Source organism: Coturnix japonica, chromosome 1, assembly GCF_001577835.2.
Source record: "Coturnix japonica isolate 7356 chromosome 1, Coturnix japonica 2.1, whole genome shotgun sequence".
In the NCBI taxonomy this organism is placed as follows: domain Eukaryota; kingdom Metazoa; phylum Chordata; class Aves; order Galliformes; family Phasianidae; genus Coturnix; species Coturnix japonica.
In genome coordinates this window covers 68,323,742-68,339,155 of record NC_029516.1, presented here as the reverse complement: position 1 = coordinate 68,339,155, position 15,414 = coordinate 68,323,742, and the positions used below count along the sequence as shown (strand labels likewise).

General features: G+C 41.1%; 1 protein-coding gene across 9 annotated transcripts in view; it reads left to right on the top strand.

The window, feature by feature from the left end:
- Nucleotides 1-14,609, top strand: part of TEAD4 (TEA domain transcription factor 4) — a 47,121-nt gene extending 32,512 nt beyond the window's left edge. For 5 of the 9 annotated variants that reach the window (XM_015871775.2, XM_032446778.1, XM_032446770.1 and 2 more), the window contains 5 exons: nucleotides 97-227; nucleotides 1,429-1,602; nucleotides 6,787-6,927; nucleotides 8,045-8,197; nucleotides 8,998-14,603. In XM_015871775.2, the coding sequence (XP_015727261.1) occupies nucleotides 97-227; nucleotides 1,429-1,602; nucleotides 6,787-6,927; nucleotides 8,045-8,197; nucleotides 8,998-9,111 (713 nt within the window). In that variant the 3' untranslated portion in view covers nucleotides 9,112-14,603. Of the gene's footprint in view, nucleotides 1-96; nucleotides 228-1,428; nucleotides 1,603-6,786; nucleotides 6,928-8,044; nucleotides 8,257-8,997 lie in introns of all 9 variants that reach the window. The other 4 variants (XR_001557223.2, XM_015871755.2, XM_015871765.2 and 1 more) reach the window with 4 other exon arrangements.
- Nucleotides 14,610-15,414: the final 805 nt, after the last annotated feature.

Below are 15,414 nucleotides of genomic sequence, written 5' to 3'. Positions count from 1 at the left end.
AATGTTATCGTTCAGCTTTGACAACAGGTTCTTTATTGGAGAGCTGTTACAAATCACCTGTTTCTAAATTTCAGTACATAAATCTTGTATGCTTAGGGTTTGATTCTCCCACTGGCCTCCCACCTTCCTCATCAGCACCAGCTTGGCAAGGACGAAGGGTTGCTAGCTCCAAACTTTGGATGTTAGAGTTCTCTGCGTTCTTGGAACAACAGCAAGATCAAGACACGGTAAGATACACTTTTGACTTTCACTCCTCATTTATATTTGGTATTCAGGTAGCTCCTCCTCATTGTGAATATGTGCTATATATGTATGACAATTCTTGTTTAGAAGGCCATCTTTGGGAAACAAAGAACCCAGTTAAAACAGATCCTTTTCTGAAAGGACAGAATTGCTTACAGCAATATAGCCAGTTACATGCCATTTGCTTCTGGCCTCCCTTTCCAGGGTCATGAGACAGTAGTACAGCCCCCACAGGGCTATTCTAACTATCCTGTTCAGCCTAGGAGAATAGACCTAGAATCAAGTGATGGTTAGATCACATGGAGTCACATAATCTCTCTTGTGTACTGAGAACTTAAATTTGGGTCAGCTGGGACAAATTTGCATCAGTGTGTTTCTGTGAAACCATATATAAAATAGGAGTGATAAGACTTGCCTGTCACACACTAAAGCCTTGTGATACGTAAGAAATACATTGGTGATGAGCCAGTTATACTTCCTTTCTCTGAGACAGGAAAACTGCATTTCAAAAAAGACAGTTGCATTTGGCTGGCACCTTGCTGTGGTAACTTAGGCAGTACTTGACAGGATAAGGAGCTTTGATGTTTATTGGCTGAGTGACTTGTGACAGGTAGAATCCTGCACATCTCGGGTAATTCCAGACTGTTTTTATGAGGCAATGGCTTAAGAGTGAACTTAGGGGTGGAAAAAAACATGGTAATACTTCAGAAGAAGCAAGAAGCTGGATGTATTCATAAGAAATTAAAAGCAGTATTAACTGCTATTAGTAGAGATCTTTCAGCTAATATTTCTGTTTTATTAGAAAGTGCTGTCAAATTTAAAGAAAATTCCTGTAGTCAGGTTTTTCTTGCTGTTTCCTTCTGGATTAAGGTGACAGAGCGTCTACTGTCACAGTTCTGGAGTGATGTGTAGAGCAGAGGTACAGACCTTTCCGTATAATCATTTGTATCATCTTCAGAACCCAGCCCTTCATGCACTGTTTATGCTCTCCGCATCAACTGATGAAATAACTGCGTACTTTCTGGGCTTGAAGATCTTTTGAAGTGGTCTTAGAAGCTTTTTGGATTTCTTTGTTGGGATGGACTCACCCAGTTTGCTAAAACGTCAGCTTTTCTTCTATGAAAAGCTGCATGTTCAGAATTTACTGAAAAATTTCCTAATCCCTTGTTTTTCGTGTTCTTGCAGTATAACAAACACCTGTTTGTGCACATCGGGCAGTCAAATCCCAGCTACAGTGATCCTTACCTTGAGGCAGTGGATATCCGACAGATATATGACAAGTTCCCTGAGAAAAAAGGGGGCCTGAAGGAGCTGTTTGAAAGGGGGCCAGCAAATGCCTTCTTCCTTGTCAAATTCTGGGTAAGGGAAGGACTCTTTGTAAGGTATCCATTTGCTATGAAGTTCTTACTTTAAAAGCAGTGGCCTCACAACCTGTTAGATGACAGCTAGATGGCCTCTCACTGAGAACAGAAGACTAAATACAGTCACAACTCTCTTTGGGGTTCTTTCCTTAATTGCACGGGGTCTTAATTCTGTATTGGAGTGAGATGTATATTTCATGATGTCATCTGTACAGCTCTCATTAGGAGTTTGTTTGGTAATGGTGACCGGCACACTTTGAATTGCTTAATTATAAACAAGAGAAGAATTCACAGAAAGTTCTTCTTTATGCCCTTGTGTTCAGTGTTGAGTGTTGAGTGAATTCTCAACACTCAAATGTTGCAGTGGCAACATTTTTCTGACTCCTCTCCTATCTCACTAGCTGTGTTTTGTGCTATGCAAGTACCAGTGATGAACAGATGCACATTGACTGCAGGGACAGTGGTTGAGAGAGCAAAGATAAGAGAGATATATTATGAAATTTTGATATTTTACTGAATTTATTTCTGGTACGTTGGCAAAAGCTTTCTTAATTTAGCCAGGAAAGCATTTTCATTAACGTAAATTTGCAAAGACTGTGCCATTGTACTTCAGCATACAAACAAAATAGTTATGATCATGACAATTATCATAGGTATTACATGGTTAAAAATAAGACCTTGGGGCAGATGCAAGATAGATAGCTGAAGGAATGTGCAATACAATTTGGAGCTTTTCTCCTTGAGCTTACAGCTTCAACCCCAGGTCAGGAATGAGATGATGAGAAATGAGCTTCCATGTCTTGTACTCTGTGCAAACGGACATTAGAAAGCCTCTTAACTGGTGCCTTCAGAAGTAAGAAGCATTAATCTGTGTGCCTTGAGTTGTGACTTCCGAGCTGTCTCAAATCTAACCTTTCCAGAGCTCAGTTGGAGAATGCTGGCTAGAAGTCTGTGTTTCAATGTCTGATGTTTAGAGCATTAGTTATCAGCAATTCTTGCAGACATAATTTTATTACCCCCATATTGTGTACTACTAAGCTTGGTCCCTAAAAGAATTAGCCTCTATCAGAGTACCATCAAGCCTGCTTGAGAAAATTAAGCTAAAAAATTAAATACCAGCCCTGTTTGCCTGTTAATGGAAGATACTAGAGAGAGCAGCACCTTGCTGGGAAGGGTCCCTTTTGACAAACTACTTTGTGTAGTAATTGCCCTGCTAAAAAATGTTTGAGAAAGGAAACAGAAGTCTGATGTGACAAAAGAAGGAGAGGGTGGCTTCTGAGGAAAGGTCCTTGGAAAAGGATATGCAACACACAGTTGCTTTGTTCTATAGAGATCCTAAGCAGATGTTCATGCCAAGGTGAAGTACACTGTCTCCTTTGTGGTATCACATTGAAGTGCTTTGGAAGTTTCAGGAACAAAAATAAAATAGAGGGAGGTGTTAACCAGAGAGACCATCACAGTCAGAATTCCTTAAAGGAAGAAGAATCATAATGAACTTACAATCTAGTGCAAATGTGATTTTATTTATCGAAACTGACAGCATGCTCTTTTTGTACTTGCAGAGTTGTCTTTGGGGATTTTGTTTGTCTGTTTAATAAGAGAGAGGTAAATGTGGCCTATGTACCTTGTCATACTAACCTAAGTTAGGCTTTGAAGGATTTACATGGTGGAATGTCATTAAGGCTGCTCTCACTGGGCCCACGTAAGGTATCTGGTTTTCAAAGAGCGCCAACTCACTGAAATTGGATTTCCATAAGGAGATGTGCCATAGGACTTGAAAAATCTGTACTCCAATGCCAGTGGTACAATGCATGATGCCTTGGGGTTCATGTCACGAGAGTTATGTTTCTGGGCCTTGATTTGATATTTTGATTTTCTCTCTCTTGGGTGTTTTTTAATGCTTTTTCATTGTTGAGTCATATCTGGAGTTTATATCCAGTTTTGTTGGTGGAAATATTGACAGCTGTTTATTACAAGTGAGATAAGTTTACAAGTGAAGTCACTGATTTCGAGAGGAAGCCACTTAGACTTGTATAATGTAAATAATTCAGTCTTTTATATGTTTTTCAGCATAGGCAGTAGGTAATGAAAATGTGACTTCTGCTGTGGCGTTCTGGATGAGAAAGCTGGGGCGCTTCTATGATTCGTATTGTGTATGAAGCATGCATAGGTGTTACTTACATTACTCCTGTTGTAAGATTTCAGCTAGGATTTCCAGGTCAGGTCAGTATAACAGAACTAGTTTAAATAAACAAATATGTGGCAATTTCCTTTCCTTGAGGAAAAGTCCAAAACTTTTTCTTGGTAGATTTATGATTCAGCATGCAGTACTGCGGTCTTATATTTAAACAAAGCTTGTGAGTCATGCCTGTAATTCACTGTGGTACGTTTGACTTATAAATCCCTGAGTTTGATGTAATAGATCTGTGTAGTGAAACTCCATCCAACGGGAGAGACCAGATAATATAAAGCAGCAAAACCTGGAAATTCTACAAGACGTTATACTGCTATTTCCAAATACAGACTTAAGTAGACTTGACCAAATGTTTTACAGATTTTGGTCAAGAGCTGTCATACTCTATCCCAGGCTGAAACAAACGCTTTTAACAGATCAAACCATGTGGTTTTAAAAAGAAGAAGAAAACTGAAGTTCAGCTGAGATTTTTATATCTCCCTGAATTTTTACATCTCTATATGTGCCTCAGGTGTTTTACTGTTGTATTGCTTGATTGCTATGGACATCTGTACCAAGTACACTGTCCAAAGATGTGTTGGATAAAATAATTGCTATACTATTGAATTTATAGCATTGTTTTTAACATTACAAAAAAGGTAGTGTGACTGAGAAAGAGTTTGTATTTATTCAGTGGTGTGGTAAATTGTTTATACAACAGCTAACAGCTGAAGCTAAAAGTTGACTAATTTGAGACATAGACAGTGTTTGTAATTCTGCCTTGATTTTGGCATTGGGAGCCTGATAAAATGAACTAGCTCTTGGACCTGGATTGTTGTGCATGACATCTCCATGACATTTCTTCTTGTTCCAACTGCATTCTAGCACATGACAATGAATATGAGACATTAACCTTCAAACACACGGGCAGTGGCTGCTCTGCTCTTTTCCAATGTAATATTATCTTTGCCATCTGTTACTTGTTTCTCCCCATGAACTCCTCCTAAATGCATCGTTATTAATAGTTTGAGGAAGAGCAGCTTTCAGGGCTTTGCCTGTTACTAGAATGGTGTACTTGCACAGTAGAGCTTTCAGAAGTTGTGAAACTACCTAGAAGATATATGGAAAATGAAATGTTAAAGACTGACAGTACTTTCACCAAAGCAGATATATGCAGATGAGCGTTACCACCCTCTGTAAGCACCTTTCATATATTGGAAGACAGAAATAAGGTCTCCCCTCATACTCTACTTCCCCAGACTAGACACCCCCAGTTCCTTCACTTATTCCTTGTAGGACATATTCTCCAAGCCCTTCACAAGCCTTGTTGCCCTTCCCTGGACCTGCTCCAGCACCTCAGTGTCCTTTCTGTACTGAGGTGCCCAAAATTGAACACAGTACTCAAGGTGAGGCGTCACCAATGCCGAGTACAGAGGCAGGATGACTTCCCTACTCCTGTTCACCACACCATTCCTGATACAAGTCAGGATGCCATTGGCCTTCTTGCCCACATGAGCACACTGCTGGCTCATATTCTGCTGACTGTTCATCAGTACACCAAGGGCCCTTTCTGTCAGGCAGCTTTCCAGCCACTCCTCCCTATGCCTGTAGAGTTGTCTGAGGATGTTGTGACCACCTCTTCATCCTGATTGCAGCAGTGCAGATTCCCTTTGTAATCCTCTCTTGTCTGCTGTATGCCTTCATTCCTGATTTTTATGATCTTTGCACTTTAATTTCACTGGTAGTCAACAGCTCAAACTCCTACCTAGTAATAGCATATGTAAGGGATTTCTATGTCAGTGGCACGTTTTTCACCAAAGTAATTTCCCAGAGCGTTCAGCAGTCAAAACATGGTTGGCTGCAGGAAGCAGGTTGAATTGCTGAGGCAACTGATACCGAGTATCTAAATGACACAGTCCTGGAAAGCTAGCTAGGTTGCATTTACTCTTACTGTTGGCGAGGACTTCTATTATCTTAAAGCTCAGGAACTGTGTCTTCCCCCTTCTTAGTAGGAGTGTCTCCAGTTTTGAACCGTTCTTAAAGATTTGTTTAGCACATGCTTTTCCATTGACCACAAGGGACACGTGTGCAAAGCTATAGTTTCTCACAGCATTTACTATAGTTTGGATTCTTGCCCAGTCATTGTTTTTGAAAGCCTCAGATGAGCTGAAGACTGTGTCTCAGGGGTCACATTTTTTCAGCATGGAACTCATCGGCAAGTTGAAGACGCATATTTAGAAATAAAATTGGCTATGGCTGATAACAGTGGCTTCTTTTTTCTCTGTTAAAGGAAGTAATCCTACATCTCCATAGCAGGGAGGGCTAACAGATTGAATTCCACTCCTGAGTTGCTGCAGTTCTTAGGTTTTGTATTCATACACATAATTAACATTTTCAGTTTACATAAACCAAGTTGAAAGTAATTCAGGAGCAGATAATGTGTATGTTAAATCATCTCTCATACAAGGCCTGTAGCTTCCATGAGAGGATGGAAACCAGTGTCTGTGATCTGTAAGGCCAATACTCTCTTAGTTTTGAAAGAGGAAGGCAAGTTGCACATTCCTACATGCCCTCTGCGTTTTCGGAGGGAAGTGAATATCACTTCTTTTCTTACATTTGAATGCCCCCTGGTGGAAACTTCAGAAAAACAGCATTTTAAGGAGCTGGTTCCCAGCATTAGAACTTCCATTTGCCAAACTTAGACACAGACATTTGTTGTTCTGGCACTGTCCAAGTGGTAAATATCAGCTAAGGCAAGAGGCTGTGTCATACATTCTTAGGGTTCAGTTTCCCTAAAATACATGCAAATTCCCCCCATCATTTTCTGAAGTGGAAACTAGTTTTTAGTGCATACTCTCCAGATTTCTCCTGCAGGCTTGATGCACATTAATCTGTTTCGGACCTTTGGACACTTCTGGCTAAACAAGATTACTTTAGTTCATGGCAAAAAAAAAAGCCACCACAACAGGTACTTTGATAACCATCTATTTTTCTTCTTTTTTTTTACAGGCTGATTTGAACACTAGTATTGAAGATGAATCCAGATCTTTCTATGGTGTTTCTAGCCAATATGAGAGCCCAGAAAATATGGTCATTACCTGTTCCACTAAAGTGTGTTCCTTTGGGAAACAGGTGGTGGAGAAAGTGGAGGTAAGGAGTAGGAACCTTTGCACAGGGCTCTCTCTGGTCACTATTCTATTATTTCAAGTATTTGTATGCTGAATATGTCTAAAAATAAATATATCCCATACTTCTTGCCAGGGAGATGGATGCCATAGATTATTATTTCTGAGCTCTGAAGTTATAAAATTGCTTCAGCCTCCAGCATTGCATTTTTCAAGACCTGATGGAGGATCTGATAATATTTGATGTTTCTTCCTTAAATCTTAGGAAAAACTTCTTTACAGAAAGCGTAGTTAAGTACTGAAATAGGCTCCCCAGGGAGGTGGTTGAATTGCCATCCCTGGATGTATTTAAGAGCCATTTGGATGTGGTGCTCAGGGATATGATTTAGTGGATGGTTTTTAGAGTTAGGGTGCTGGTTAGGTTGCGGTTGGACTTGATGATCTTCAGAGTCTTTTCCAACCTGAGTAATTCTATGATTCTATGAAATCTTAGTTTCTGGAGCTTTGGTGATTCTCTGGACTTTCCGGGGAGCAAAGAAAGGTGAAAATAGATCTTCTATAGACTATAGTCAGTTAACAGACTGTGACCATTTATAGACTATGCAGTTATGAGGCTTATTTTAGTTCTTGCATATTTGCAGTTCTAGCAACTGCATACTTATATGTATATCTGGCCCTGAAGAAATTCTTTCTAATGCTGCATTCAGCTGCTGAGAGCTGCTCTTACTTGCTTTGTCCTGTTGTTTTTCTCAAGGAGCCTTTAGATGCAGAGAGAGCAGCTGAGTGCAGAACGCCAGAAATGCTGTTGTCAGCAGTCAGTTCAAGCTACATTATTTCCCAAGAATCATCTCCAGTCATATGATAGACATATCTGGAATCTGGTTATGGGTTTGCATATGGTGGGACTATGTAGATCAAGAAAAACTATTGTGATGCAAAGAAATCAAGCTGAAAAAATTGTAGGGCTCGAAAAGACTGAGGTCTTCTCTTGGTGCAGAGAACTGCAGATAAATGATTAATCAGCTCATTATTGTTAGTAAAATGACTTGAAAAAGTCATAATTTTACTGTTCTGAGTTCTTTTATATGACTGATACTGATGTGATAGCATTAACCTTGTAAACCTTCTGTTTTAAACTGCAGACAGAGTACGCACACTATGAAAATGGACACTATTCCTATCGCATTCATCGTTCTCCTCTCTGTGAATACATGATAAACTTCATTCACAAACTCAAGCACCTTCCTGAGAAGTATATGATGAACAGTGTGCTGGAGAACTTTACTGTCTTACAGGTGGGACTTTGAACTGTTTTCCTTGGAAGCCTGTAAGCCCCATGCAAGAGTTCTCTCTTGTGAGTCAAAGCAAATTTCCTTGTACAGTTCAGCATCAAACTTTACTTCATTTTTCACAAGTGCTGTATTGTACCTCAGGACAGGAACTATTGTTATACTATTGGTCTTTCCTGACTCAGATGCAGCGTAAATTTGGGAAGAGGGCAAAGTTATCTTAAAAAGTGGATTCTTGTTGCGGACTATGAGTTTTAGCCTCTACAAGATGCATTGCAGATCTTTCCCAAAAAGAACCTGAGGCCAGGTGAGCAGATGAGACCCTAGAGGCTGTATCATAGAATGGAAATAGAGTGGTGTTCATTCAGTTCTCTGAAGATGTAGGACTTCAACTTATTACTCTGTTCTGTGGCAGGAGTGGGTGTGTCACAGAAGGTGACCACTCTAAACACAACAAACAGAGCAAAACCATTTGTTTTTGCAAATCCCTTCTCTCTGCAGAAATCTCTAACATCAGGGGGCTGGGGAATAGCAGACCTGCATACTTGGTTGGTCACAACTTTCTTTTATCCTCAATAGACTCTGCTTGGCTCCCTGTCTCTTCATTGCATTGTAGTCCCAACACTGTAAAAGTGCTTTCCTTGGGTGTGCGAGCATGTAGATTGGGGGATGTGGTGACTGAGCTGTGTGTTGTTCCTGTGGAGAATTCTGTTCTTTTCTTACTACTGATTTTTGCTCTCTGTGTTAAAATGTGCAAGTAATCAAATAGCAGATGTGATCTCAGCTTCTTCTCCTTTTCTGTCTAGGTTGTGACAAACAGGGATACACAGGAGACCTTGCTGTGCATAGCATATGTTTTTGAGGTGTCAGCTAGTGACCATGGTGCCCAGCATCACATCTACCGGCTGGTGAAGGACTAGAGACTATCTGCCCTGAGTCATCCATGAGATGCATGTCTGAGGAAAAAGTCTGTGCTTGAAAATCCCTTGTCTCTTTTCACCAAATTGAAAAATAAACTGCAGATACTGTGTATTTTCAGAGAAGCACCTCCAATCTATTCTTTGATTCACAGTGGCAAATATGTATGTATCTCCAGGTTTGTGCAAATGGTGGAAAGGCTTAGAGTCAAGGAAGCTGGCAAATAACTGCATAACTGCTTAAGAGTTTCACTTGAACAGTGTTCTCTGGAATGTATTCCTTACGTTCTGCAACACAACTTTTAAGTACACATAGTGCTCTACATACAGCAGTAGCAGTGGACTGGACCACATGCTTACAGTTTGGCTAGGTGTATTTTATGCCTGATCACAGTGTGTGCTTCCACAAACATTCATCTAGAGGTCAGCACACACACAGACATGCTTACATTTCAATAGGCTGCACTGAAAGTAGTGCTTCCTACTTTTCCCATGGAAACTACAACGTACATAGTAACTCTTCCTGACACAGAACGTTCTCAGCTTTAAAAAACTATTCTTCAATATAGTTGCCACCATTAGCAGTGCATTTTTGTCAGCAATAAGCAAGAGCCAGCATGCCACACTTGCAAAAATCTGCAACAGTGGAGGTGATCCACACGTGCTGTCACCATTACTGAAATGCACCAGCTCACTGTGCTAACATTCACTGTTTAGTGTCTGCAAATGTTCAGCAAGCATTCACAAATGTCAATAGGTGCAATTTTTTCCATGTGGAGGAATTAAATTCCATATCTTTCTTTTACATGCACTTCCATGTCTGATACCATTTTGTCAGTTTGTCCCTCTGCTGCCATCTGTTGCATGGCAACAAAATGGAATAGCATCAGGAAGCATCGATGTTTACTACCATACTCCCAACATCTGCTTCTGATGCTGTGGGCCAGTGTAATAAAATACGAGGCATTACTTTCAGATCAGCCCTCACATGTAGATACTTGTTCATCTAGACATGCATGGGAACATGTGTGTAGATATTCCACATATAACCTACACATCTGCTTGTCCAGCTGTTCACCTTAGCAGAGAGGCAGTTACAGGCTCCTCAAGCCTTCCTCCTGTTAGAGGCTGAACATGGTCTCCGTGGCCTTTAAATTGCATTTATGCTTAGAAAACTTGGTTTGTTAAATCGTGTTGTCTTGCCTAGAAGGTCTTCTGCATGTGTTGGATCTGGTCTCTTAACTGACTAAAATAATTCCTGATTCTTCTGTTTTCCAAATGCAGTTAATACAGCTCTGGGAGCTAGACTGCTCTTTTCTTATGCACCAGTGAAATAACTGTCTCAAGATAACTTGTTACACCTGTTGGCTGCAGACAGTGAGGTGCACAAGTATTGCCAAGAACGCCATTTGGACAGCAAATCACAAATGGTTCTCTTTCATTTCCAAGGCAATCAAACCCAATCCTTCTCCTTTAGTTGTAAATAGAGATTGTTTACTCAGCAATTGCTGTGAGTGAACAGTCTTGGTCCCCACAGTGCTACTGATGGAGGGGAAGAGGTAGCCATTCATGTTACTTTAAGGGAAGAGGTGGATGGAATGATATTCTCTGGAAGTCACTGAACAGGCAGTTTATTGCCTATGGCCAGGTAAAGTCTATTAGTGCAGACATGAAGAGGTGATGTTAGATTTCACAATGCAGCATAACACCTTAAAGGAGACACCTCACACATTTGTTTCAAATGTTTCCATCCTTGCATTTTTGGCATAGAGAAAAATAATTACTCATACTTCAGGCATCTGATATACTGTCTAAAATCAAAGGATTTATTGGAATTCCAGCAGGTAAGGAAGACTTCAGTCATACGCATATGAAATCTGACTTTTTTCAAGAATTTATGGGCTTTGGTGGTACTCCCTTCTACAGATCTCAGTGTGATGGTTAAAGGTCTTTGTGGACTTTGTGAAAGTCCTTTATATTCAGGCCTATAATGCTGCCTCTAGGTTTGTAATACTTAGTTTATGAACTAAGGTTGAATATAACCATTTCTGAGTCTGTGTTGAAGCTGGGTGAGTTCATTCTTCACAAGGAAGTCATGTCCAAGCAACAGTAAGAAACAAGCTACTAAAATTCAACTTAAAAATCAAGATAGTTAAGTTACTCAACAATGTTTTCTTTTTTTTTATCTCAGTCTTCACTGGCAGTTGTCTCTCCCACATCTCCCAAGTCACAGAATCTCAAGACAGCCACCTACCACAGAAGAAGACCGGATCTGGGACTATCTGAGGAACCTGAACGTGTTGAAGTCCATGGGACATGATGAAATTCACCTCAGGGTCTTGAGAGAACTGGTAGCTGAAGTATGCTAAGCCACAGTCCATTGTATTTGAAAAGAATTGGTGAGGTGAAGTCCCCAGTGACCGGAAAAGAGGAAATATGACATTTGTTTTTTAAAAGGGTTAAAAAGAAAGACCCAGGAATTACCAACCAGTCAGCCTCACCTCGGTGCCTGATAAAATCATGGAACAGATCCCCCTGAAGACTATGTGATGGTATATGCAAGACAGGGAGGTGACTGAATACAGCCAACATGGCTTGACCAGGGGTGAATCATGCCTGACTAACTTGGTGGTCTTGTATGAGAGAATGACAGCACTGGTGGAAAAGGGAAGAGCAATGGACTTCACTTACCTTGACTTACGTACAGCTTTTGATACAATCGCTCCAGAACATCCTAGTCCCTAAATTGGAGAGACATGGATTTGATGGATGGCCTGTTCAGTAGATAAAAAATTGGCTGTATGGCTGCGTCCGAAGAGTCATGGTCTCAATGTCCAGGTCAAGTGGTGTCCCTCAAGTGTTTACAACTTTATCCATGATGTAGGCAGTGGGATCAAGTGCAAGTTTGTGGATAACAGCAAGCTGAGAGGTGCAGATGATATTTTTTAAGAAAGGAATGCCATCCAGAATGACCTTGATAGGCTTGAGGAGTGAAATTCAACAAGGCTATATGCAAGGTCTTGCACCTAGGTTGAGACAGTCCCTGACACCAACACAGACTTGGTGATGAACTGATTGAGTGCAGTCCTGCAGGAAATGACCTGGGGATACTGATGGATGAAAAACAGGGAACAATTGGATATGAGCTGGCAACGTGTGCTTGCAATCCAGAAAGATAATCATATTCTAGGCTGCATCAAAAAGAAATGTGGTAAGGAGGCTGAGAGAGGTGATTCTCCCCAGTATTCTGCACTCATGAGATCTCTCACCTAGAGTACTAGATCTGAGGTCCCCAGTGCAAGAAAGACGTAGACAGTCAGAGTAGATTCAGAAGAAGGTAACAAAGATGATCTAAGGGCTGGAGTGCCTCTCCTATGAAGACTGGCTGAGAAGGTTGTTGGGCTTTTTATCTTTGTAGCCTAGAGAAGAAAAGGCTCCAGTAAGACATTGTTGTGTCCTCCCAATACATAAACAGAGCCTACAAAAAAGATGAGGATAGACTCTACCAGGGAGTGTATTGATGGGACATGGGGCAGTGGTTTTGAACTGAAGGAGGGTAGGTTTATGTTGGATATAAGGAATAATTTTATTTTTTCTATGGGATTGGTTAGATACCGGAAGAGGTTGCCCAGAGAAGTAGTAGATGCCCCATTACTAGAAATGTTCAGAGTTGGGTTGGGTTGGACTTTGAGTAACATGATCTAGTGAAAGGTGTCCCTGCCCATGCCAGGGCAGGGAGTGGAACTCAATGATCCTTAAGCATCTGCTCCAGATCAAGCCATTCTATGATTCTAAGTTTATTATGGGAAATAATAATAATATGGAATTCCTCTCACAACATTTTTATCTGAAGTATGTATTTTTGCTGATTAAGCTACCAGCAGTTAGATGAAAAGCAAAGGACTAAAGGCTATTGACAAAGATGGCAGATGACTGTTAGCTGAGAAGAGGGTGTGTACTGAAAAGATCAGTGTAGGTCTTTAAACATGTTTAACAGAGTAATGAGTGACCTGGAGGAGAGAGAAAGCATCAGGATAACTTAATTTGCAGATAGTACTAAAGGACAACTTAGCTAACTGGGTATGTATTGGAGTAGTTTGAACAGGACTGAAACACTAAACCTGAACTGGGAGAATAAAATTCTAAGAATAATTTGAGATATAAATTAAAATGTTCTTAAAAAAAATTCTAGCCAACAAAAAACATGAGACAGATGGCATTTGAGAAGTGAACTATCAGAAATGTAGTCACTGCTTGAAATTTTTGTGGAGTTCTAGAACCACAGGATCATAGAATTGTTTGAATTGGAAGGGACCCTTAAAGGTCATCTAGTCAAAGATGTTGAAGGGCCTTTGCAATAAACAAGGATATTCACAGCTAGATCAGGTTGCTCAGAGAGAGCCCTGTCCAGCTTGATCACGCATACCACAAGGGACAGGGCATTCACCACATCTGGCCTACCTGTTCTAGTGCTTTACCACCCTCATTGTAAAAAACTTTTTCCTTGTGTTCAGATAAATTATCTTCTCTCACTTAGTGTGAAACCATTTCCTCCTGTCCTATCACAACAAACATGAGTCAGTTTGTTTCTTTATTATAGCCCTCATTTAGATACTGAAAGGGTGCGATCAAGTCCTTTTCACCAGGGCTGTGTTCTACCCTTTTGACCCCCACCTTATCATAGTATTATAGTATCATAGTATCATAGTATCATAGTATCATAGTATCATAGTATAGTCTCATGTCGGTTGGAAGGGACCTTACATTGATAGTGGGTGTTTCTGTGACACAGGCGCAAGACCTTGCGCTTGGCTTCAACCTCATGAGGTTCTCTTGGGCCCACTGCTTGAGCCTGTCTAGGTCTCTCTGGATGGCATTCCTTTTGCATGTTGACCACAGGATACAGTTTGGTGTCATTAGGAAACTTGATGCAGATGAAGCAATCCTACTGTCAGTGTCATTGAGGTAGGTATTAATGAGTATCAGTTTCAGTACTGACCCCTGACAGACACCACTCACCGCTAATCTCTATCTGGACATGGAGACTTCAGCCACCATTCTCAGTGCAAACAGTTCCCCACCCACTGAACAGTCCATTTGTCAAATCTATGTCTTTCCAATTTGGAGAAAAAGATGTTACGAAGAACCATATCAAAAGCTTTAATGAAGCCCAAATAAATGATAACAGTGGCCCTTCCACAAACCCAGTTACACCATCATGGAAAGCCATAGAGCATGATCCCAAATTGTACAGAACAGAATTAACTGCCAAGGGTCAGATGTACAAAAATCAGATGCCAGTGCCAGAACTGAACATGCTGCTCATGGCCAGCATGTAATACAGAACCATGCAAGAGAATGAAGGGATGTGGGTAAAGAGAATAGCAAAGATGCTGCTATCAAGTCAGAGCTGGGGAAAGACTGTTTTGCTCATGTTGTTGGAAGAGGAGTCCATGTATGTATTTGTTTATATAAATAAAACTTTTCCTCCTAAACTTGCAGACCTTGTACTTCCAAGACTCTAAGAACTGTGCAGGGCAGTATTGTAGTTTAACCCAACAGGTGACTAAGCACCAAACAGACTTTCACTCACTCCCCCCCTTCCCAGGGGGGCCACAAAGATGGTGAAGGGCCTGGAGCATCTCCCCTATGAAGAAAGGCTAAGTGAACAGAGTCTGTTTAGCCTTGAGGAAAGAAGACTGAGAAGGGACCTGATCCAGGTCTATAAATATCTGAGGTGTGGGGGGCAAAGTGGTGAGGCCAGACTCTTTTCAGCAGTGTGTGGAGACAGGACAAGGGGAAAGGGGCAGAAACTGGAGCATAGGAAGTTCTGCACGAATGTGCAGAAGAACTTCTTTACAGTGAGGGTGACGGAGCACTGGAACAGGCTGTCCAGGGAGGTGGTGGAGTCTCCTCCTCTGGAGATATTCAAGACCCACCTGGACGCCTACCTGTGTGACGTGGTGTAGGGAGCCTGCTTTGGCAGGGGGGCTGGACTCAGTGATCCCTGGAGGTCCCTTCCAACTCCTATGATTCTGTGATTCTACAGAGTCTTCTAACCACTCTGCCCCAAGCCTGTAGTATTGCCTGAGGTGGTTGTGGCCCAAGTGCAGGACCTGGCACTTCGTCCTGTTGAATGTCATTAGTGCTGTTGCATTAATACAGTGACTAAATCTGGTCCCGTTGGTAGCTCTCTTTCTAAAATACAAAGCTTAGGATATGTCTTTGCAGAGCTCCAGTTGACATCCTTCCCCTTTGTATAAAGCTTTATGAATCTACATAAGCAGGATCACAGATGTTCAAAAC